Genomic DNA, 26,822 nt, shown 5'->3' with positions numbered 1-26,822 from the left:
GCCCTAATATGTGTTTACATACCCTAATATGTGTTTACATGCCCTAATATGTGTTTACATACCCTAATATGTGTTTACATGCCCTAATATGTGTTTACATGCCCTAATATGTGTTTACATACCCTAATATGTGTTTACATGCCCTAATATGTGTTTACATACCCTAATATGTGTTTACATGCCCTAATATGTGTTTACATGCCCTAATATGTGTTTACATGCCCTAATATGTGTTTACATGCCCTAATATGTGTTTACATACCCTAATATGTGTTTACATGCCCTAATATGTGTTTACATGCCCTAATATGTGTTTACATGCCCTAATATGTGTTTACATACCCTAATATGTGTTTACATGCCCTAATATGTGTTTACATGCCCTAATAGGTGTTTACATGCCCTAATATGTGTTTACATGCCCTAATAGGTGTTTACATGCCTAATAGGTGTTTACATGCCTAATATGTGTTTACATGCCTAATATGCGTTTACATGCCCTAATATGTGTTTACATTTACATTTACATTTAAGTCATTTAGCAGACGCTCTTATCCAGAGCGACTTACATGCCCTAATAGGTGTTTACATGCCCTAATATGTGTTTACATGTCCTAATATGTGTTTACATGCCCTAATAGGTGTTTACATGCCCTAATATGTGTTTACATGTCCTAATATGTGTTTACATGCCCTAATAGGTGTTTACATGCCCTAATATGCGTTTACATGCCCTAATATGCGTTTACATGCCCTAATAGGTGTTTACATGCCCTAATATGTGTTTACATGCCCTAATATGCATTTACATGCCCTAATAGGTGTTTACATGCCCTAATATGTGTTTACATGCCCTAATATGTGTTTACATGCCCTAATAGGTGTTTACATGCCCTAATATGTGTTTACATGCCCTAATAGGTGTTTACATGCCCTAATATGCGTTTACATGCCCTAATAGGTGTTTACATGCCCTAATATGTGTTTACATGCCCTAATGTGTTTACATGCCTAATAGGTTTTATGCCTAATAGGTGTTTACATGCCCTAATAGGTGTTTACATGCCCTAATATGCGTTTACATGCCTAATAGGTGTTTACATGCCCTAATATGCGTTTACATGCCCTAATAGGTGTTTACATGCCCTAATATGTGTTTACATGCCCTAATATGTGTTTACATGCCCTAATAGGTGTTTACATGCCCTAATATGTGTTTACATGCCCTAATAGGTGTTTACATGCCCTAATAATTGGAAAAATTGCTCAGGAAACCAGGTGTTTTAATCGCCGTATTCTTACTTCCATTTTGACCTGACACCGATTAAGATAAGCAGAGTAAGGTGTTTACATGACTATTGCATAATCTGCCTGCTTCCAAAATCAGTTTAATATTGAATTATTACTGTTATTACTGTCCCGTCTGTTATTACAGTCCCATCTGTTATTACTGTTATTACTGTCCCGTCTGTTATTACAGTCCCATCTGTTATTACTGTTATTACTGTCCTGTCTGTTATTACTGTCCCGTCTGTTATTACTGTCTTGTCTGTTATTACTGTTATTACTGTCCTGTCTGTTATTACTGTCCCGTCTGTTATTACTGTCCTGTCTGTTATTACTGTCCCGTCTGTTATTACTGTCCCGTCTGTTATTACTGTTCTGTCTGTTATTACTGTTATTACTGTCCCGTCTGTTATTATTGTTATTAATGTCTCGTCTGTTATTACTGTCCCATCTGTTATTACTGTCCCTTCTGTTATTCCTGTTATTACTGTCCCGTCTGTTATTACTGTCCCATCTGTTATTACTGTCCCGTCTGTTATTACTGTCCCGTCTGTTATTACTGTTATTACTGTCCCGTCTGTTATTACTGTCCTGTCTGTTATTACTGTCCCGTCTGTTATTACTGTCCCGTCTGTTATTACTGTTATTACTGTCCCATCTGTTATTACTGTTAATATTGTCCGTCTGTTATTACTGTTATTACTGTCCCGTCTGTTATTACTGTCCCATCTGTTATTACTGTCCCGTCTGTTATTACTGTCCGATCTGTTATTACTGTCCCGTCTGTTATTACTGTCCCATCTGTTATTACTGTTATTACTGTCCGTCTGTTATTACTGTCCCGTCTGTTATTACTGTTATTACTGTCCCGTCTGTTATTACTGTCCCGTCTGTTATTACTGTCCCGTCTGTTATTACTGTTATTACTGTCCCGTCTGTTATTACTGTCCCGTCTGTTATTACTGTCCCGTCTGTTATTACTGTCTCGTCTGTTATTACTGTCCCATCTGTTATTACTGTCCCTTCTGTTATTCCTGTTATTACTGTCCCATCTGTTATTACTGTCCCATCTGTTATTAGTGTCCCGTCTGTTATTACTGTCCCGTCTGTTATTACTGTTATTACTGTCCCGTCTGTTATTACTGTCCCATCTGTTATTAGTGTCCCGTCTGTTATTACTGTCCCGTCTGTTATTACTGTTATTACTGTCCCATCTGTTATTACTGTCCCATCTGTTATTACTGTCCCGTCTGTTATTACTGTCCCATCTGTTATTACTGTCCCGTCTGTTATTACTGTCCCGTCTGTTATTACTGTTATTACTGTCCCGTCTGTTATTACTGTTATTACTGTCCCGTCTGTTATTACTGTCCCGTCTGTTATTACTGTTATTACTGTCCCGTCTGTTATTACTGTCCCGTCTGTTATTAGTGTCCCGTCTGTTATTACTGTCCTGTCTGTTATTACTGTTATTACTGTCCCATCTGTTATTACTGTCCCATCTGTTATTACTGTCCCATCTGTTATTACTGTCCCATCTGTTATTACTGTCCCGTCTGTTATTAATGTTATTACTGTCCCGTCTGTTATTACTGTCCCGTCTGTTATTACTGCCCTGTCTGTTATTACTGTCCCATCTGTTACTACTGTCCCATCTGTTATTACTGTCCCATCTGTTATTACTGTCCTGTCTGTTATTACTGTCCAGTCTGTTATTACTGTCCCGTCTGTTATTACTGTTATTACTGTCCCGTCTGTTATTACTGTCCCGTCTGTTATTACTGTCCTGTCTGTTATTACTGTCCCGTCTGTTATTACTGTCCCGTCTGTTATTACTGTCCCATCTGTTATTACTGTTATTACCGTCCCGTCTGTTATTACTGTCCCGTCTGTTATTACTGTCCCGTCTGTTATTACTGTCCCGTCTGTTATTACTGTTATTACTGTCTGTTATTACTGTCCCGTCTGATATTACTGTTATTACTGTCTGTTATTACTGTCCCATCTGTTATTACTGTCCCATCTGTTATTACTGTCCCGTCTGTTATTACTGTCCCGTCTGTTATTACTGTCCCATCTGTTATTACTGTCCCGTCTGTTATTACTGTCCCATCTGTTATTACTGTTATTACTGTCCCATCTGTTATTACTGTTATTACTGTCCCGTCTGTTATTACTGTCCCGTCTGTTATTACTGTTATTACTGTCCCATCTGTTATTACTGTCCGTCTGTTATTACTGTCCTGTCTGTTATTACTGTCCCATCTGTTATTACTGTCCCATCTGTTATTACTGTCCCATCTGTTATTACTGTCCCATCTGTTATTACTGTCCCATCTGTTATTACTGTCCAGTCTGTTATTACTGTCCCGTCTGTTTATTACTGTTATTACTGTCCCATCTGTTATTACTGTTAATACTGTCCGTCTGTTATTACTGTTATTACTGTCCCGTCTGTTATTACTGTTATTACTGTCCCGTCTGTTATTAGTGTCCCGTCTGTTATTACTGTCCTGTCTGTTATTACTGTCCCATCTGTTACTACTGTCCCATCTGTTATTACTGTCCCATCTGTTATTACTGTCCTGTCTGTTATTACTGTCCAGTCTGTTATTACTGTCCCGTCTGTTATTACTGTTATTACTGTCCCATCTGTTATTACTGTTAATATTGTACCGTCTGTTATTACTGTTATTACTGTCCCGTCTGTTATTACTGTCCCATCTGTTATTACTGTCCCGTCTGTTATTACTGTCCCATCTGTTATTACTGTCCCGTCTGTTATTACTGTCCCGTCTGTTATTACTGTTATTACTGTCCCGTCTGTTATTACTGTCCCGTCTGTTATTACTGTCCCGTCTGTTATTACTGTTATTACTGTCCCGTCTGTTATTACTGTCCCGTCTGTTATTACTGTCTCGTCTGTTATTACTGTCCCATCTGTTATTACTGTCCCTTCTGTTATTCCTGTTATTACTGTCCCGTCTGTTATTACTGTCCCATCTGTTATTAGTGTCCCGTCTGTTATTACTGTCCCGTCTGTTATTACTGTTATTACTGTCCCGTCTGTTATTACTGTCCCGTCTGTTATTACTGTCCCGTCTGTTATTACTGTCCCGTCTGTTATTACTGTTATTACTGTCCCATCTGTTATTACTGCTAATTTTGTACCGTCTGTTATTACTGTTATTACTGTCCCATCTGTTATTACTGTCCCATCTGTTATTACTGTCCCGTCTGTTATTACTGTCCCATCTGTTATTACTGTCCCGTCTGTTATTACTGTCCCGTCTGTTATTACTGTTATTACTGTCCCGTCTGTTATCACTGTTATTACTGTCCCGCCTGTTATTACTGTCCCGTCTGTTATTACTGTTATTACTGTCCCGTCTGTTATTACTGTCCCGTCTGTTATTACTGTCCCGTCTGTTATTACTGTCCTGTCTGTTATTACTGTCCCATCTGTTACTACTGTCCCATCTGTTATTACTGTCCCATGTGTTATTACTGTCCTGTCTGTTATTACTGTCCTGTCTGTTATTACTGTCCAGTCTGTTATTACTGTCCCGTCTGTTATTACTGTTATTACTGTCCCATCTGTTATTACTGTCCCGTCTGTTATTACTGTCCCTGTCTGTTATTACTGTCCCATCTGTTACTACTGTCCCATCTGTTATTACTGTCCCATCTGTTATTACTGTCCTGTCTGTTATTACTGTCCAGTCTGTTATTACTGTCCCGTCTGTTATTACTGTTATTACTGTCCCGTCTGTTATTACTGTCCCGTCTGTTATTACTGTCCCGTCTGTTATTACTGTCCCGTCTGTTATTACTGTCCCATCTGTTATTACTGTCCCATCTGTTATTACCCTCCCGTCTGTTATTACTGTCCCGTCTGTTATTACTGTCCCGTCTGTTATTACTGTCCCATCTGTTATTACTGTCCCGTCTGTTATTACTGTTATTACTGTCCTGTCTGTTATTACTGTCCCGTCTGTTATTACTGTCCCATCTGTTATTACTGTCCCGTCTGTTATTACTGTCCCATCTGTTATTACTGTCCCGTCTGTTATTACTGTCCCATCTGTTATTACTGTCCCGTCTGTTACTACTGTCCCATCTGTTATTACTGTCCCATCTGTTATTACTGTCCTGTCTGTTATTACTGTCCTGTCTGTTATTACTGTCCAGTCTGTTATTACTGTCCCATCTGTTATTACTGTTATTACTGTCCCGTCTGTTATTACTGTCCCGTCTGTTATTACTGTCCCTGTCTGTTATTACTGTCCCATCTGTTATTACTGTCCCATCTGTTATTACTGTCCCATCTGTTATTACTGTCCTGTCTGTTATTACTGTCCAGTCTGTTATTACTGTCCCGTCTGTTATTACTTTATTACTGTCCCGTCTGTTATTACTGTCCCGTCTGTTATTACTGTCCCGTCTGTTATTACTGTCCCGTCTGTTATTACTGTCCCATCTGTTATTACTGTCCCATCTGTTATTACCCTCCCTTATGTTATTACTGTCCCGTCTGTTATTACTGTCCCGTCTGTTATTACTGTCCCATCTGTTATTACTGTCCCGTCTGTTATTACTGTTATTACTGTCCTGTCTGTTATTACTGTCCCGTCTGTTATTACTGTCCCATCTGTTATTACTGTCCCGTCTGTTATTACTGTCCCATCTGTTATTACTGTCCCGTCTGTTATTACTGTCCCATCTGTTATTACTGTCCCGTCTGTTATTACTGTCCCATCTGTTATTACTGTCCCATCTGTTATTACTGTCCTGTCTGTTATTACTGTCCCATCTGTTATTACCGTCCCGTCTGTTATTACTGTCCCATCTGTTATTACTGTCCCATCTGTTATTACTGTCCCATCTGTTATTACTGTCCCGTCTGTTATTACTGTCCCATCTGTTATTACTGTCCCGTCTGTTATTACTGTCCCATCTGTTATTACTGTCCCGTCTGTTATTACTGTCCCATCTGTTATTACTGTCCCGTCTGTTATTACTGTCCCATCTGTTATTACTGTCCCGTCTGTTATTACTGTCCCATCTGTTATTACTGTCCCATCTGTTATTACTGTCCCATCTGTTATTACTGTCCCGTCTGTTATTACTGTCCCGTTGATCACTTTTGTTTTGGTGACATTTCTGACCGCCATATCCTTGTCTAAATGACTGTGATGGACCCATTGTATATTTTTCTTCTCAGGTGGATTGAGGGAACACTCACATTTTTTTATTGAACCTCGGGACTGAGTTTGACTTTCATTTGACAACTCATCATATTAAAGAGAGGAATCTGTACTTTGCATGTGACATCACATCGTCCATAAACAGAAAATGTATTTATGGGTGATGAGGTAAATTCCACTGTGAGGTCAGTGTCTGACGGTGAGAGAGCGGATCACCGGTTCCCTGGCCAGCATGGATCTGTCTGCCCCAGCGAGACACCACCAACCCTGGGCCAACCATCCTCCATGCAGCCTCCATCCTCCAGCCGCCTCAGGCCACCTCACTGGTCATAAGACCCCAGAATAATAGCATTGGTCATGGCTAAATGGATCCCGGATTATGGGCTCTGTGGTGGTGTCATGGTCAGAGGAATGTAATTGCATGAAACTGTATGGGGGCTAGCGCATTAGGAAGCCCCGTCTCCCATCCCCCACTCTTTACCCAGTGAGAACCAGCCAGCTCAAAGGACTGGAGTCATATGGCGACTGTCCCCTGGGGGCATGACATGACTCCAATAGCCCCAGTCCACAGGGGCTAGCTCGCCTCCTCTCTCCCCAGTGGCCCTCTCTGTTGCCTTGGGGCATGGTCACCAGTTGAAGGAGTGGATGGTGGTGATGGGGCTGAGAACAGACCTGTTATTCCACCCATATTACCAGAGAGGTTTCTGACCCCACTGTGTGCTGTCTTGCCATTCTGCTTACTGGCTCTGCATAATAAGTCCAATTAGTTACCAATCTGGACCCCATAGTCACGGTAAGTACCCAGAGAGCACTAGGCGCTAGCCTGGGCCAATGCAGGAAGAGAGAGGGACAAATGTACCATCCCACTGATCACATTCCTTTCTCCTCAGGAGTAGGAGGAAGGCACAGGGGACCATGTATTAGATCTACATCAGGGTATTGACATTATCTCACTTTAGGGTAATGATGTTTTCTCACATCAGATAATGATGTTGTCTCACATGAGGGTAATGACATTATCTCACATTAGGGTAATTTTTTAACATTTTATTTTTTATTTTACTTTATTTAACCAGGCAAGTCAGTTAAGAACAAATTCTTATTTTCAATGGGTTAGGAACAGTGGGTTAACTGCCTGTTCAGGGGCAGAATGACAGATTTGTACCTTGTCAGCTCGGGGATTCGAACTTGCAACCTTCCGGCTACTAGTCCAACGCTCTAACCACTAGGCCACCCTGCCGACTTTATCAAATCAAATCAAACTTTATTTGTCACATGCGCCTAATACAACAACTGTAGACCTTACCGTGAAATGCTTACTTTTACAAGCCCAGTGACGTTCAAGAAGAGTTAAGAAAATATTTAACAAATAAACGAAAGTAAAGAATTATAAAAAGTAACACAATAAAATAACAAAATGAGGATATATACAGGAGGTACCGGAACCGAGTCAGTGTGCGGGGTACAGGTTAGTTGAGGTAATTTGTACATGTAGGTAATGACATTATCTCACCTCAGGGTAATGACGTTATCTCACATCAGGGTAATGACGTTATCTCACATCAGGGTAATGACATTATCTCACATCAAGGTAATGACATTAACCCACATCAGGGTAATGACGTTAACTCACATCAGGGTAATGACGTTATCGCACATCAGGGTAATGACGTTATCTCACTCATTGTGGGCATCTCTGCCGGAAGCAATCAAATACAGTTTAAGAACCAATCACTAAAATATACTTTGGAATGTTGGTAATTAGTCAGTCAGATGAATTCATGGATACCATTGTTATGTCTCTGCGTCCAGTATGAAGGAAGTTAGGGGTAATTGTTGTGAGGGAATGCTAACTAGTGTTAGCACAATGACTTCATGCTAGGTTGTTTTACTGTACATGTCTGTCAGTAATCAATAACTAGTCAAGGGTAACTAAAAGCTACTTTGCTGAATGTCTAATCTGTATATGGTTCGTTAGCTAGTTTGTTAGCTAGCTTGTAGCTTGCGGTTGTGAGTTTGGTAAAATAAAACCATTGCATTCTACCGGAGAATTGTAGAACTTCTGTAGTGTCTTGTTGCTGTCACAGTCAGGTAACTATAAAGGACGCTGCAACAGGGTCAAAGTTGGCTCTGTCATAACCTCACATGGTCTCTCCTATCATTGCTATGCAGACGACACACAATTAATCTTCTCCTTTCCCCCTTCTGATGACCAGGTGGCGAATCGCATCTCTGCATGTCTGGCAGACATATCAGTGTGGATGACGGATCACCACCTCAAGCTGAACCTCGGCAAGACGGAGCTGCTCTTCCTCCCGGGGAAGGACTGCCCGTTCCATGATCTCGCCATCACGGTTGACAACTCCATTGTGTCCTCCTCCCAGAGCGCTAAGAACCTTGGCGTGATCCTGGACAACACCCTGTCGTTCTCAACTAACATCAAGGCGGTGGCCCGTTCCTGTAGGTTCATGCTCTACAACATCCGCAGAGTACGACCCTGCCTCACACAGGAAGCGGCGCAGGTCCTAATCCAGGCACTTGTCATCTCCCGTCTGGATTACTGCAACTCGCTGTTGGCTGGGCTCCCTGCCTGTGCCATTAAACCCCTACAACTCATCCAGAACGCCGCAGCCCGTCTGGTGTTCAACCTTCCCAAGTTCTCTCACGTCACCCCGCTCCTCCGCTCTCTCCACTGGCTTCCAGTTGAAGCTCGCATCCGCTACAAGACCATGGTGCTTGCCTACGGAGCTGTGAGGGGAACGGCACCTCAGTACCTCCAGGCTCTGATCAGGCCCTACACCCAAACAAGGGCACTGCGTTCATCCACCTCTGGCCTGCTCGCCTCCCTACCACTGAGGAAGTACAGTTCCCGCTCAGCCCAGTCAAAACTGTTCGCTGCTCTGGCCCCCAATGGTGGAACAAACTCCCTCACGACGCCAGGACAGCGGAGTCAATCACCACCTTCCGGAGACACCTGAAACCCCACCTCTTTAAGGAATACCTAGGATAGGATAAAGTAATCCTTCTCACCCCCCTTAAAAGATTTAGATGCACTATTGTAAAGTGGCTGTTCCACTGGATGTCATAAGGTGAATGCACCAATTTGTAAGTCGCTCTGGATAAGAGCGTCTGCTAAATGACTTAAATGTAAATGTAAATGTAAAGTTGAACATATTTTCTGTCTGCTACAAGAAAAATGACTGTCAGAACGACAGTCTACAGAGAGTTAGACCTGAGTATAAATGAAATGTTGTTTTTGCCAATGACACTTGTCACTTAAAGTTTATTGACATTGTGTTAGACCTAGTATAAACCAGCCTTCAATAGTAATGCAGATATAAATTAATTTCAGCCGATAATAAGCAACTGGGTCTGATTAGACAATATTTGAGAGAGATTTTTGGGGTTCCATCAGGGTCTGTCTTGAGTCCCTTCAAAAGCCTCCATGAAGTATATTTGTAAGAAACTCGAAGAATATCTTTGAAATATATGATTTTATTCCATTATAGTATGATTTTTTCATCCATTTAAACATATGCCATAGAGAGCATGAGACCATTGCGGGAGCAGCTAGGAGATTGAGGTTTTAGATATATCCATTAAAATGCCAACTCTCTCTCAGCGATGGACTTCTGCTGTTTAGATAAGACTGCGGTCTCTCTGCAGATGAGACCACCATGGTCATGGATCCACAGACACGTGCCACATATTAGACCAACTCTTTACCTGCTCCAGTGGCTGCAAGTACATCACTGTGGTCTGTCCAGAAGTTCAAGCTCACACCTGCATCAACATTCTCGTGTGTGTGTGTGTGTGTGTGTGTGTGTGTGTGTGTGTGTGTGTGTGTGTGTGTGTGTGTGTGTGTGTGTGTGTGTGTGTGTGTGTGTGTGTGTGTGTGTGTGTGTGTGTGTGTGTGTGTGTGTGTGTGTGCATGTATTCCCACTTGGGTCTGCACTACAGAATCTCAGACAGAACTGGTCCGAGTTGCTGACAACTTTGAGTAGTCAGTCCCCAATGGCGCAGTGTAAAAGCACACTGAACAGAATCTAATCCATAGCAAATAGTGAAACACCAGTATATCATGTAGAATTATTCAAATAGCCCCACAAATGAAGGGTGTATTCAGTATTGTACTACAGACCAAAATATCTCTGCTACACTGCAACTAGACTACTGTACCAGTGTAGCAGAACTGCTCATCGAGGTCACATGTGGAAGTTAGAACATTTATCTTCTGTGGAGGATGCTCCCATGACCCATGACCCCTGGCCACGCTGGCACCTATCTGATCATCAGTGCCACCTTAGTGGGGACCCGCGGAGGCCCTTGTTTATGCATTAACCGGGTTGCAATAATGAGCGCCGGCCCCTGACCAATTACAAGGAGATTTACACAAGGCTCCATAGCCTCCTGCTGCACATGGGCTAATCTTCCTGGGTGATCTGCAGTGCTTTGACTCTAAAACTCTCCAACCTCTTACATAGTCATGGAACACTGTTGCTGGTAGCCCTCGTAGTGGGATTTCATATTTTCGGAGGAGGACCCTAACTATGGGGCCAGTTTGTGTGTGTGTGTCCATTCGTGCATGTTTATGTGTGTATGTGTGTGAGGCAGACTGCTTGTGGAACAAACCTGGCGAACAGCCCACTCAGGACATTTGACCCTGTGGATTTTCTCGCTCCTCCATGTGGTTTTCTGTAGCTGGAACTTTTCCTCTAGCAAGGACTAAAAGGCTCAAAAGGGTGGAAAAAACAATGTTTTCTTAAGGCTTCTGGACGCCAGGTTGCATAAAAGGTTCCACATGCGTTTGCATCAAACCTCGACTGTTGAGACCACAGGTTCTGTTTTTATTGCCGTAAAACTGACTACCTAAGAAAGTACATATACATATATTCCATTCGCCCTGATTCTTATAAATGTAAATGAACTGCGAAATCAGGTTTACTCCCAAAAGAAAAACAGAGAACTAAATGTATCTTGCATGTGCATATGCGTGTACGCTTGAGTGCAGAGGTGCATGTGTGCATTTGTGTTTGTGCATAGGTGTACATCCTGTGTGTTCATCTGCGTCTGTATGGCTGTGAAAGCACCTGAAGACTCAGAGACAAACGTTCAGAAATTAACCATTTATAAGGCAGTTTCCTCACCATTTATTAATCAGACTTAATTGACTTGTAAATAGTTTAAAGGGACCATAATTAAACACCTTATGAATGATTTATTAATACATAAAGTTCTTTACAAATGTTTACAAATGTGGGAGTAACGATGTCTTATTGATGGTTAATGACTGCATGTTATTATAAAGATGACCTGATAGCCTTTGCATTATAAGTTGCAGTGATAAAACACATCCCAATGGAAGGCCTCCCTTGTTTAGCAATGCTGCCTCCATACTTCCCCCTTTGGTCTTATGAGGTGGTGCTGTGGGACACAGGAGACTTTCTCTGTTCTCTAGCCCCTCTTTACCCTCTCTCCCACTATCATCTCTCCCTCTATCCTCTCCCCCTTGTCTGATAACAGTCATTGTAGGTTTCTCACTCCACAGCCTTTCAGAGAGGGGAAAGGAGAACACAGGCCACTCTGAACCCTGAAAACAGCACTATTTTAATCAGCTGTGTTAAAATAAAGCCCATGAAGATTCCTGTAGCATGAAAGGAGCCTCTATCACATACAACCTTTTATCTGACTATAGCTTTACATGAAGTCAAATGCCAAATTCATTACATTGAAAATACATTGAATAATTTTAAATGTGTAGGCTATTTATAAATGTAGCTTTACTTTAATATCTTTAATTTGGTCACTGTATCATGTAAAATATTACACATAAAAATAAATAAAAAATACCACAAAAATGTAGCTGGAATAACTATACAATATTTTCTTGTGATCAAGTGAATACTCTGGGAAAGTTACATTATTACACAACAGCGCACACATGTACCCACCAATGGTACATACACCCACAAATGGTACATACACCCAGCAATGCCACATACACCCACCAATGTCGCATGTACCCACCAATGCCACATACACCCACCAATGGTACATGGCATGACCCACCAAATGGCACATACACCCAGTAATGGTGCATACACCCAGCATACACCTAGGCATGACTCATACACCCACCAATGGCACATACACCCACCAATGGTACATGTACCACCCACCAATGGCACATACACCCAGAAATGGCGCATACACCCAGTAATGACGCATACACCCAGCAATGGCACATGTACTCAGCAATGGTACATACACCAATGGCACAAACACCCAGCAATGTCACATACACCCAGCAATGGCACATACACCCAGGAATGGCGCATACACCCAGTAATGGCGCATACACCTAGGCATGACTCATACACCCACCAATGGCACATACACCCAGTAATGACGCATACACCCACCAATGGCACATACACCCAGGAATGGCGCATACACCCAGTAATGTCACATACATCCAGCAATGTCACAAACACCCATCAATGGCGCATACACCCACCAATGGCAGATACACCCAGCAATGGCGCATACACCCAGTAATGACGCATACATCCAGCAATGTCACAAACACCCATCAATGGCGCATACACCCACCAATGGCAGATACACCCACCAATGTCACATACACCCAGCAATGTCACATACACCCAGCAATGTCACATACACCCAGCAATGTCACAAACACCCACCAATGTCACATACACCCAGCAATGGCAAACATTCAGAACCCACCAATGTCACTTGAACCCACCAATGTCACATGAACCCACCAATAGTACATGTATCCACCAATAGCACATACACCCAGCAATGGCACATGAACCCACCAATGTCATAACCCACCAATGTCACATGAACCACCAATAGTACATGTATCCCCAGCAATGTCACATACACCCAGCAATGGCACATGAACCCACCAATGTCACTTGAACCCACCAATGTCACATGAACCCACCAATAGTACATGTATCCACCAAAGTCACATACACACACCAATGTCACAAAACCCACCAATGTCACTTGAACCCACCAATGTCACATGAACCCACCAATAGTACATGTATCCACCAATAGCACATACACACACCAATGTCAAATGTACCCACCAATGTCACATGGCCAGCAATCACAAATGGTGCATGGATCCTAGATGCAATGGCTGTTCCACTGGTTGTCAAAGGTGTATGCACCAATTTGTAAGTCCATCTGGAGGCGTCTGCTGACTTAAATGTAAATGTGAAGTGTGCCCCAATGACAGTTAAACTTCTCTGGGATCGGTGTCCCTTCCACGGGATGGTTGAGCTAACATAGGCTAATTTGATTAGCATGAAAAGTTAATAATAAACAAATTAGGCACATTTGTGTGATATTATATAAAAGTGTCTGAGACTCCAAGCTCTGTTTGCTGCTACCATGGAGGTGGTCTACCGTGACTGGCAGGAAATGGCATGTAAACACTTTTACCACATTCCACACGCTATAAAGAAACCCCCACAGAATGGACACTAAGTTTGTGGTAGTGAACGAGGGCATTAGCTGTAGGGGGAGAGGACCAGTGTGGGGAAAGAATGGGTCAGGCCATGTGCAGTGTTATCAAACAGAAAACTTTAAGTATGGTTGTTATTCTGTGCTTCCATGTTGGATATATTCCACTCTGGAATGGGGCTCTTCCCTCATGAACTGTACAATGCATGCTGGGAACCTCTGTTCACCGGGTATGATTTTCCATCATGCTTTATGAGCATGGGGGATCAAATCTGTTTGCTCTTGGTCAAGAATGCAATTAGCAGACACACACTCAGTGATTAACGTTAGCATATCACCAGCCGTCAACCATAGGCAAACATGTTTTCCCACTGAACTGATAGGAATGGAATGTCAAATAATGAGCACGGTCACCAGTTAATAACACTTCCTGGAAAGGCATTATACAAGGTGTTCAAAGTTCACACATATTGCTTTTTCCATCTAGATGGTAGAGATTGTAGTAGTCTAGTAGATACTGAGACTGATTTGCATCATAGTAGAAATATCAGTGTGTGTGTGTGTGTGTGTGTGTGTGTGTGTGTGTGTGTGTGTGTGTGTGTGTGTGTGTGTGTGTGTGTGTGTGTGTGTGTGTGTGTGTGTGTGTGTGTGTGTGTGTGTGTGTGTGCATGCGCATGCGCGCGTGCGTGCGTGTCCATGTTACTCATGTAAATGTGTACCGGTGCCTTGCATGGCTGTCTTTCACCCTGATTCACTCCACCCCAGTACCCATCCCTGTCCTCCAGGAGTCCTCCTGTCCATCACAGTACCACCACTCCACTCTGCCCCCAGACAAACAAAGACCCAGGCAGGGCCAGTAGATGCCAGTGCTGGTTCTCACAGCCACAGCCATCCCCAGATAGCATCTCAGTCCCTCCCATCCCAGCTTGCACACATTCACCAGGACCCAGCCACACAGATAGGGTTGCAAATGAGTGCTTCTGTGAGTTCCGAGCCTGGGGAGGGACAGGGAGGTTTCAGGGTGGGATACTGGGACACTGGATGGGAGCCCTGCATGGACATCACCCCCAGTGGACTAGCCCTTGTTCTCCACCATTAATTGATCGATACCTGATATTTGGACTGCGATTCAGGGGCAACTCTCTGGGGCTGGAGACCACTCTCACTGATATGTGTGGGAACTGAGTGGGGGGGCCACAGAGGTCCACCTGCTGAATGGCTGTTGGGCCCTATTCCCTCTGCACCCTCAGCATTGTCAAGGGTTTCTATTCCGTTTCTCTTCTCAGATGAGCCACACAGTGAAGCGCTACCAAAGTGGGCTATTTGTCAGGGGGGGAGACTATTGAAAGGGGTGACATTGGAAGGAGGGAGGCAGGGAGGGAGGGAGGGAAGCAAGTGGCCGACATAGAGCCTAAAGTTCTCTCACAGCATTGAGGGTAGAGTGGTGATGTCATACAGAGGTAGAAGTTGTGGTTTTGTGTATTTGATTTAGGGACCTTTCAGATTTGGTCTATGACATATTTTCATGTGGCAAGCATGCTATTACACATGTACCCAATGTAATGACAGCAGATATGATTCATTCTCATTAGAAATTCACCAGTTACATTATAAAGGTTCACATGGCCGCGGGGCCAGACGGATTACCAAGATGTGTACTCAGAGCATGCGCCGACCAACTAGCAAGTGTCTTCACTGACATTTTCAACCTCTCCCTGACCGAGTCTGTAATACCTACATGTTTCATGCAGACCACCATAGTCCCTGTGCCCAAGAAAGCAAAGGTAACCTGCCTAAATGATTATCACTATCACGTCGGTAGCCATGAAGTGCTGTGAAAGGCTGGTCATTGCTCACATCAACACCATCATTCCGGAAACCCTAGACCCACTCCAATTCGCATACCACCCTAACAGATCCACAGATGACGCAATCTCAATCGCACTCCACACTACCCTTTCCCACCTGGACAAAAGGAACACCTATGTGAGAATGCTTTTCATAGACTGCAGCTCAGCGTTCAACACCATAGTACCAACAAAGCTCATCACTAAGCTAATGACTTTAGGACTAAACACCTCCCTCTGGACTTCCTGAAGGGCCGCCTCCAGGAGGCAAGGGAGGCAACTACACATCTGCCATGCTGACCCTCAACACTGCCCTCAGGGGTGTGTGCTTAGTCCCCGTCCTGTACTCCTGTTCACCCACCACTGCGTGGCCAGACACGACTCCAACATCCTCATTAAGTTTGCTGACGACACACCAGTGGTAGGCCTGATCACCGACAACGATGACCCAGCATATAGGGAGGAGGTCAGAGACCTGGCAGTGTGGTGTCAGGACAACAACCTCTCCTCAATGTGAGCAACACAAAGCAGCTGATTGTGGACTACAGAAAAAGGAGGGCCAAACAGGCCCCCATTAAAGTGACTGGGCTGTAGTGGAACGGGTCGAGAGCTTCAGGTTCCTTGGTGTCCACATCACCAATGAATTATCATGGTCCAAATACACCAAGGCAGTCGTTAAGAGAGCACGACAACACCTTTTCCCCCCTCAGGAGACTGAAAAGATTTGGCATGGATCCCCAGATCCTCAAAAGGTTCTACTCTGCACCATCAAGAGGATCCTGACTGGTTGCAACACCACCTGGTATGGCAACTGCTCAGCATCTGACCGTAAGGCACTACAGAGGATAGTGCGTACAGCCCAGTAGATCACTGGGGCCAAGCTTCCTGCCACCCAGGACCTATATACTAGGCGGTGTCAGAGGAAGGCCAAAACATTGTCAAATACGCCAGTCACCCACGTCATAGATTGTTCTCTCTGCTACCGCACGGCAAGCGGTGTACAAATTACCTCAACTAACCTGTACCCCCGCACATTGACTCGGTACCGGCACCCCCTGTATATAGCCTGTATATAGTTGTTATATTATTGTGTTATTTTTTTATTTACATTTTTACCTTAGTTAATTTTGTTTAAAAAATATATATTTTTTTTTTTTTAAGGGGTGGATCAGCTTAAAATTGCAGAAAGATTGTTGTTTCCATCAATGTAATTGTCTGCATCATTTTCAATCCATATACTCATATTGTTTTGCCCTTCCCCCACCTTGTAAATATAAACACTATTCTATCCAAAACTGACCAAAATGACCAAAAATGAGCCACATATGGACAATACCAAAATAAATTATCTATCTAATGACTCACAGCAGAATCTGCAGAGCTGGGAAGATTGTATCTCTTATATATAACATTCTATTGGTTGCAAGAATTCTGTACAGTCATTTAAATGTACAAATTTGAAGTTTTGAATCCGGTGTTGTTTTGCGTATCAAATCATAAACCATGTGGCATGGATTGGTACATCGGAAATCTCTTCCCAACTATTTTGCAATTTATATGGCACAGCTGTCAGTTTTTTTGGTCCTTAAATGAAATTGGAATATGTTTTTATTTATCACACTTTTGAACAGACATTTCCATATGTCTGTGTTAGCTGCATGTGTGACGTAACTCCACCAGTCCTATTTATGATATTTTTCGTTGTCACGCCCTGACCTTAGAGAGCCTTTTATGTCTCTATTTGGTTTGGTCAAGGTGTGATTTGGGTAGGCATTCTATGTTCTGTTTTCTATGTTTTGGTATTCTATGTTTTGGCCAGGTAATCAGGGACAGCTGTCTATCGTTGTCTCTGATTGGGAAACATACTTAGGCAGCCTTTTTCCCTTTTCCCAATTTTGTGGGTAGTTATCTTTGTTAGAGGCACTATAGCCGTTTTTTTACCTTTATTTAACGAGGCAAGTCAGTTAAGAACAAATTCTTATTTTCAATGACGGCCTAGGAACAGTGGGTTAACTGGCTGTTCGGGGATTCGAACTTGCAACCTTTCGGTTACTAGTCCAATGCTCTAACCACTAGGCTACCCTGCCGCTCCTAGTAAGCTTCACGGTCATTTCTTTGTTTCTTGTTTTGTTGGCGACATTTACACAAATAAAGGAAAATGTACGCTTAACACGCTGCACCTTGGTCCAGTCATTTCCACCAAGACGTCCATGACATTTGTTTTTTTAATCAATTAGTATATTTGAGTTTAACCACAATATTTGTTGTATTATTTGTTCTAGAGAACCTGTTTGTAATTAAGTTTAACTTGTGTATGACTGATGCCTTTAGTGAGAGGTCTAATGCTTTAATATTTAATAATTTCTGCCCTCCGAATTCATATTCGTTATATAAATAGACCCTTTTAATTTTGTCTGGGTTGCTGTTCCAAATAAAATTGTATATTTTATGTTCATATAATTTAAAAGCAGGGCACTAGGTGTAGGCTAAACCATAAGCAAATAGGTAAACTGTGATATGACTAAAGAGTTCATCAGGGGATTTTTACACAAATAGACAGGCATTTTCCTTTCCATGGTAGCAAGATCTTATCTATTTTTGCTAACTTTCTATTAAAATGTATTGGAGTGAGATGATGTATTTCAGGATATGTATACAGAGTATGTACACATCTCCGTCAGACCATTTAATTGGTAAACTACACGGTAATGTAAAACTTGCATTTTTTAGTGATCCAATACGCAATATAGTACGCTTATCAGAATTTGGTTTTAATCCAGAGAGTAAATATTTTATTAACTCTATTTCTTGCAGTGCATTGTTGGTTAAGGGCTTGTAAGTTAGAATTTCATAGTAAGGTCTACTACACCTGTTGCATTCGTCACATTTGACAAATACAATTTGATTTGATTTGATGTGTGTCACTATTACATCTAAATTATAACATACACAGTGAGTTCCAAAATTATTGGGACAGGGACGTATGTTTTGTGGATTGGGCTCTGTACTCAGTACTTTTGGATTTGAAATGATACAACTGTCATCTTTCATTTGAGTATATTTTCGTCCATATCGGGTGAACCGTTTAGAAATTACTGCACTTTTTGTAAATATTCCCCCCATTTTAGGGGACTAAAGGTATTGGGATTGTTTCACTTATATGTCAATTAAAGTAGTCAAACTTTTAGTATTTGGTCCCATATTCCTAAAACGCAATGATTACATCAAGCTTGTGAATCTACAAACTTGTTGGATGCATTAGCTGTTTATTTAAAATGTGTTTCAGACTATTTTGTGCCCAATAGAAATGGATGGTAAATAATGTATTGTGTCATTTTGAAGTTACTTTTATTGTAAATAAGAATGCAATATTTTTCAAAACACTTCTACATTCATGTGGATGTTACCACGGTTACGGATAGTCCTGAATGAATTGTGAATAATGATGAGTGAGAAAGTTACAAATATCATACGTCCCAGAAAAACTAACCCCTTGTTAATGTACGGTGAGCACTTAGCACGTCTTAGGGCTATGGTTCTGTACTTGTGTGTCTCTGACTTTCTCACTCATCATTATTCAGGCGAGACCATTGGGTTCTTATTGACTTCCCTGACCAAGGGCCCTTCACCTCCCTGACCAAGGCCCTTCACCTCCCTGACCAAGGCCCTTCACCTCCCTGACCAAGGCCCTTCACCTCCCTGACCAAGGCCCTTCCCCAATCCTGTCTCGGAGCTCTACGGACAATTCCTTCGATATCATGGCTTGGTTTTTGTTCTGACATGCACTTTCAACTGTGGGACCTTATATAGACAGGTGTGTGCCTTTCCAAATCATGTCCAATCAATTGAATTTAACACAGGTGGACTCCAATCAAGTTGTAGAAACATCTCAAGGATGATCAATGGAAACAGGATGTACCTGAACTCAAGTCTCATAGCAAAGGGCCTGAATACTTACGTAAATTAGGTATTTCTGTTTCAGTATTTTTATAAATGTGCAGTATTTTCTAAAAACCTGTTTTCGCTTTGTCATTATGGGGTATTGTGTAGATTAATGGGGGAAATTATTTCATCCATTTTAGAATAAAAGGCTGTAATTTAATGAAATGTGGAAAAAGTCATGGGGTCTGAATACTTTCCGAATGCACTGTAAGTGAATTATATATACAAAAAGTTCTGTGATTTCTCAACAATTCACCCAATAAGGAGGAAAATACCCTCAAATTAAAGATGACAGTCTTTTTTACTTTTTACCTCATAGTCATTGTATAATTTCAAATCCAAAGTGCTGAATTAAAGAGCCAAGACAACAACAAATGTATCACTGTCTCAATACTTTTGGATCTGACTGTAACTGTTGTTCCTGTTTCCAACAGCCACAAGTTAACGGTGCAGAAGAACAAAGACATAAAGACGGTTTTCACCAGTACAAATAGTGTCACAAACCCACAATTACACTTAATGACTGAACAATGTCATCTGGACTGCTGGCTGGCCTTTGACCCTTGGTTTATTAGGAGCTTTAATGATGAACATAACTCTGTCAGCAGGGGAGGACTGGGGACTGAAGGCTCAGGGGTGGGAGGAGGACAGGTGCCCATCATGGTTTGGGTCAATTCCATTTTAATTCCAGCCAAGTCAGGAAGAACACTGCAATTCCCATTCCAATTCCAAAATCTTCTTATGGAAAAACATTGGATAGAATTTCAGTGTGCTTCCTGAATTGAAATGGAATTGACCCCAAACCTGGTGCCCACTAAGGTGTATGTCTCAATTGGGATGACAGCTTTACCAGGTCAAACGATTAGAAGCAGGTGCAATTGTGGGATTTGAACCCAGTCCCTGCTTGAGAAGGTAATGTCCTTCCAAGAAGGAATTCCTACTTGGGCTGAGGGTGATATTGATTTTAACTCACAGGTCGCGAGTGTGTCCTACAAAAGGACAATGTACTAGACAACAGTCACATTCAAGGAGTGATTGCTGTGGATTTCACAAAGCTAGTCACATTCAAGGAGTGATTGCTGTGGATTTCACAAAGCTACAGTCATTCACATAAAATGGATTGATTACTGTGGATTTCACAAAGCTACAATCACATTTAATTGCTGCTCAGCGATCACATTCAGGGAGCGATGCTGTGATTTCACAAAGCTACAGTCACATTCTATTTGCTGTAGATTTCACAGAGTGATTGCTGTGGATTTCACAAAGCTACAGTCACAATTCAGGAATGATTGCTGTGGATTTCACGAAGCTACAGTCATATTCACAGAGCAATTGCTGTGGATTTCACAAAGCTACAGCCACATTCACAGAGCGATTGGTGTGGATTTCACAAAACTGTTGGTTGCAGTCACTGTAAAGTTTCCAAATCCTTATATTGATATTACAAAAGGATGTTATAGTCTGTTGTAATGAGAATATTGTGTCATGGATCTTTTACAGGAAACAGAAGCACAGGTCCAGGTCCACAGGTCCACATATTCCAGTTACTTATTGGCATGCACCCATTAAGAAAATGACTGGAAAAAGTCTTCAATCCCATGGATTGATGAGGAACTGAAATATTGTACGGTTGAGAGGGCAAAAGGAATGGCAAATAAGTCTGGCTGCACAACCCATTGTCAAACGTATTGCAAATAGAGAAATCAAGGGACTAAACTGAATAAAAAGAAGAAGAAACTACACTATGAAACAAAGATAAATGACACAAAGAATGATAGTAAAAACCTTTGGAGCACCTTAAATGACATTTTTGGGAAAAAGGGCAAACTCAACTCCATCATTTATTGAACCAGATGGCTCATTCATCGCGAAACCAACTGATATTGCCAACTACTTTCATGATTTTTTCATTGGCAAGATTATCAAACTTAGGGATGCCATGCTAGTAAAAAACGCTGACACTACACATCCAAGTATATCTGACCAAATAATGAAAGACAAGCATTGTGGAAGTGTGGAAGAGTTGAGAAAATGATTGGTGCCTATCAACAATGACAAGCCACTGGGGTCTGACAACTTGGATGGAAAATTATTGAGGATAATAGTGGACAATATTGCCACTCTTATTCGCCATTTGTTCAATTTAAGGCTACTAGAATGTGTGTGCCCCCAGGCTTGGATGGAAGCTAAAGTTATTCCAAATCAAATTCAAATCAAATCAAATGTATTTATATAGCCCTCCTTACATCAGCTGATATCTCGAAGTGCTGTACAGAAACCCAGCCTAAATCCCCAAACAGCAACCCAAGAATAGAAAGCCCCCTTTACGGGATCAAATATCCAACCAATCAGAATGTTACCAACCCTTAGTAAACTTTTGGAAAAATTGTGTTTGACCAGATACAATGCTATTTTACAGTATTTTACAGTAAACAAATATTTTACAGTTAACAAACTTCCAGCATTCTTATAGAGAAGGACATTCAACAAAATATGATTGGTACAAAGATTGTGGGGCTGTTTTGTAAGAATTGTGTGCAGATTTTGACATTATTGATCATAGTCTTCTGCTGAAAAAACATATGTGTTATGGATTTACACCCCCTGCTACTGTATATTATGGATAAAGAGTCACCTGTCTAACAGAACACAGAGGGTGTTCTTTAATGGAAGCCTTTACAACATAATACAGGTAGAATCAGGAATTCCCAGGGCAGCTGTCTAGGCCCATTACTTTTAAAAATCTTTACTAATGACATGCCACTGGCATTGAATAAAGACAGAGTTTCTATGTATGCAGATGACTCAACTCTATACATGTCAGCTATTACAGCGACTGAAATGACTGCGACTGAAATTACTTAACAAAGAGTTGCAGTTAGTTTCGGAGTGGGTGGCAAGGAATAAGTTAGTCCTAAATATTTCCAAAACTATAAGCATTGTATTTGGGACAAATCATTCACTAAACCATAAACCTAAAATCAAATCAAATCAAATCCAATTTTATTTGTCACATACACATGGTTAGAACATGGTTAGAACATGACTGGGAAAAGTCTTCAATCCCCATGGATTGATGAGGAACTGAAATAATAATAATAATAATAGAGAGGGTAAAATGAATGGCAACTAAATCTTGTAATAAATAATGTGGAAATTGAGCAAGTTGAGGTGTCTAAACTGCTTGGAGTAACCCTGGATTGTAAACTGTCATGGTCAAAACATATTGATACAACAGTAGCTAAGATGAGGAGGTATATCAATAATAAAGTGCTGCTCTGACAGCACTATCAACAAGGCAGGTCCTACAGGCCCTGGTTTTGTCGCACCTGGACCTACTGTTCAGTCGTGTGGTCAGGTGCCAAAAAATAAACTTATGAAAATTGCAATAAGCTCAGATCAGGGCAGCATGGCTGACCCTTAGATGTACACAGAGAGCTAATATTAATAATATGCATGTCAATCTCTCCTGGCTGAAAGTGGAGGAGAGATTGACTTCATCACTACTTTTATTTATGAGAGGTATTGACATGTTGAATGCACTGAGCTGTCTGTCTAAACTACTGGCACACAGCTCGGACACCCATGCATACCCTACAAGACATGCCACAGAGCATTCACAGTCTCCAAGTCCAGAACAGACTATGGGAGGCACACAGTACTACATAGAGCCATGACTACATGGAACTCTATTCCACATAAAGTAACTGACACAAGCAGTCAAATTAGATTTAAAACACAAATGAAAATACCCCTTATGGAACAGCGGGGACTGTAAAGCAACACAGACACATGCATAAACACACACACATTAACATGCACACTATACACACATGTACACATGGATTTTGAACTGTAGATATGTGGTAGTGGTGTAGGGGCCAGAGGGCACACAGTGTGTTGTGGAATCTGTGAATGTATTTTTATGTTTTTAAAATTGTATCAACTGCCTTAATTTTGCTGGACACCAGGAAGAGTAACTGCTGCCTTGGCAACAGCTAAATGGGATCCATAATAAATACAAATACAAATATTATTAGATGGAACTAAGGGAAACATTACACAGCAGTTGCTATGCAACTACAATGTTCTTACTGCAACTATGACTGTGTCATTACATTGTTAACTTAATAAGTGTTACCATTTTTCAAAGCAAGAAGATGCAATCTTCAACACCCAATATTTCCTTCTCATATTGAAACAAATCAGCCAATTATAGTGAGGTATCAAACCTGCTACTTTAACCTTTACCTGTCCAACTCAGGTCATTGTTGTCATCGCTGCAGATCAGGCTGTGTGACTTTCTCTAATCCCTTCCTCCCCATGTCAACACAGTGTCAATCTCACAGGTCTCCTCTATAAGCCGGGGCTGTGGTCCACTGGTATGCCATGCATCATGCCCCAGCCATGATCTGAAGGAGGGGGTCGAGGGGGTGGAGTCAGAGAGATGGAGGACGAGGAGGAGTATGAAAACATCCATAATTAGCAGATTTAAATAAAGTCCACTTTCCAGCCATCTGGCTAGTGTTTGGGAGGGATAGGGGTGGAGGGATAGGGGTGGAGGGATTGCGGTGGAGGGAAAAGGGGGCAGGAGGGGTAAGCGGGTCTGCTTAAGAAGGCTAATAAAGCTGAGAAGTGAAACCACTTATTTTCATCCCAGTATCCTAGAAGTTGCTCCCCAGGCAGGACAGGAGCCAAAAGAAGCTCAAGTTAAACCTGTCTCACTGGACTCCGGCATCAAAATGTAGAATACAATGTGCCATTCACCGATTAGAAAGAGAACGTGACCTCCCAGCAAACTTGTGCTGTCTCTCTTGTCGTGATGTGTGTTTTGTGTATATTTATTTTTTAAATCTCAGCTTCCGTCCCCTCAGGAGGCCTTTTGCTTCTTGGTTGCCTTTTTTGCTTTTTTTTGTCATTGTAGATAAGAATTTGTTCTTAACTGATTTGCCGAGTTCAAAGGAAGGTTAAATAAACAAAGTACAAAAACAGGGGACATCCAGGGTACGATGATGTTCCACGGACGTCCTAACGACACATTTTTGTTTGCTGTACTCTAAAAACACATTATAGAACACAAACTTATAAAATGTGTCAAATACACAGATACTTCTCACTACATTATTTACCAGACTAAAGTATGGGGTGCCATATGAGTTGGGCACCCGAGTGGCGCAGCAGTCTAAGGCACAGACCCTGGTTCGATCTTGGGCTGTATCACAACCAGCCGTGATCCAGAGTCCAATAGAGCGGTGCACAATTGGCCCAGCGTCATCCGTGTTAGGGAGGGTTTGGCCGGGTAGGCCGTCATCATAAAATAACAATTTGTACTCAACTTACCTAGTTACAGTGAAGTCGGATGTTTACATACACTTAGGTTGGAGTCATTAAAACTTGTTTTTCAACCACTCCACAAATTTCTTGTTAATTAACAAACTATAGTTTTGGCAAGTTGGTTAGAGATCTACTTTGTGCAAGACACAAGTCATTTTTCCAACAATTGTTTACAGACAGATTATTTAACTGTATCACAATTCCAATGGGTCAGAAGTTTACATACACTAAGTTGAATGTGCCTTTAATAGCTTGGAAAATTCCATAAAATGAAGTCATGGCTTTAGAAGCTTCAGATAGGCATTTGAGTCAATTGGAGGTGTACCTGTGGGTGTATTTCAAGGCCTACCTTCAAACTCAGTGCCTCTTGCTTGACATCATGAGAAAATCCAAAGAAATCAGCCAATACCTCAGAAACAAAAATTGTAGACCTCCACAAGTCTGGTTCATCCAAAAGCCTGAAGGTACCACGTTCATCTGTACAAACAATAGTACGCAAGTGTAAACACCATGGGTCCATGCAGCCGTCATACCGCTCAGGAAGGAGACGCGTTCTGTCTCTTAGAGATGAACGTACTTTGGTTCGAAAAGTGCAAATCAATCCCAGAAGAACAGCAAAGGACCTTGTGAAGATGCTGAGGAAACAGGTCCCAAAAGTGTGTATTTATCAGCAGTAAAACAAGTCCTATATCGACATAATCTGAAAGGCCACTCAGTAAGGAAGAAGCCACTGCTCCAAAACCGCCACAAAAAGCTAGACTACGGTTTGCAACTGCACATGGGGACAAAGATTGTACTTTTTGGAGAAATGCCCTCTGGTCTGATGAAACAAAAATATAACGGTTTGGCCATAATGACCATCATAATGTTTGGAGGAAAAAGGGAGAGGCTTGCAAGCCTAAGAACACCAACCCAACCGTGAAGCACGGGGGTGGCAGCATCATGTTGTGGGGGTGCTTTGCTGCAGGAGGGACTGGTGCACTTCTCAAAATAGATGGCTTCATGAGGCAGGAAAATGTGGATATATTGACGGAACATCTCAAGACATCAGTCAGGAAGTTAAAACTTGGCCGCAAATGGGTCTTCCAATGGACAATGACCCAAGCATACTGCCAAAGTTGTGGCAAATGGCTTAAGGACACCAGAGTCAAGGTATTGGAGTGGAAATCACAAAGCCCTGACCTCAATCCTATAGAAAGTTTGTGGGCAGAACTGAAAAAGCGTGTGCGAGCAAGGAGGCCTACAAACCTGACTTAGTTACACAGCTCTGTCAGGAGGAATGGACCAGAATTCCCCCAACTTATTGTGGGAAGCTTGTGGAAGGCCTCCTGAAAAATTTGACCCAAGTTAAACAATGTAAAGGCAATGCTACCAAATACTAATTGAGTTTATGTAAACTTCTGACCCACTGGTAATGTGATGAAAGAAATAAAATCTGAAATAAATCATTCTCTCTACTATTATTCTGACATTTCACATTCTTAAAATAAATAGGTGATCCTAACTGACTTAAGACAGTGCATTTTTACTTGGTTTAAATGTCAGGAATTGTGAAAAACTGAGTTTAAATGTATTTGGCTAAGGTGTATGTAAACTTCTCCGACTTCAACTCTATATAAAGGTTAAATAAAGAAATAAAATAAAACATTATTTGTCCCTCCTGAAACTGTAGAATATGGATCCACAGTCGCTGATG

The 26,822-nt window shown here is 41.7% G+C and overlaps 1 protein-coding gene across 1 annotated transcript in view; it reads right to left on the bottom strand.

Annotated features, from left to right (window-relative positions):
- The window catches only part of LOC127919999 (uncharacterized), a 32,050-nt gene extending 21,029 nt beyond the window's left edge, over positions 1 to 11,021 (bottom strand). The window contains exon 1 of the mRNA XM_052503840.1: positions 10,975 to 11,021. Coding sequence (XP_052359800.1) covers positions 10,975 to 11,021 — 47 coding nt within the window. The remainder of the gene's footprint in view (positions 1 to 10,974) is intronic.
- Between the last annotated feature and the right edge of the window lie 15,801 nt (positions 11,022 to 26,822).

The sequence above is a fragment of the Oncorhynchus keta genome, unplaced genomic scaffold, assembly GCF_023373465.1.
Source record: "Oncorhynchus keta strain PuntledgeMale-10-30-2019 unplaced genomic scaffold, Oket_V2 Un_contig_1805_pilon_pilon, whole genome shotgun sequence".
Classification (NCBI taxonomy): domain Eukaryota; kingdom Metazoa; phylum Chordata; class Actinopteri; order Salmoniformes; family Salmonidae; genus Oncorhynchus; species Oncorhynchus keta.
Note: the sequence above shows the minus strand (reverse complement) of the source record. Positions and strands in the feature narration are given on the sequence as shown.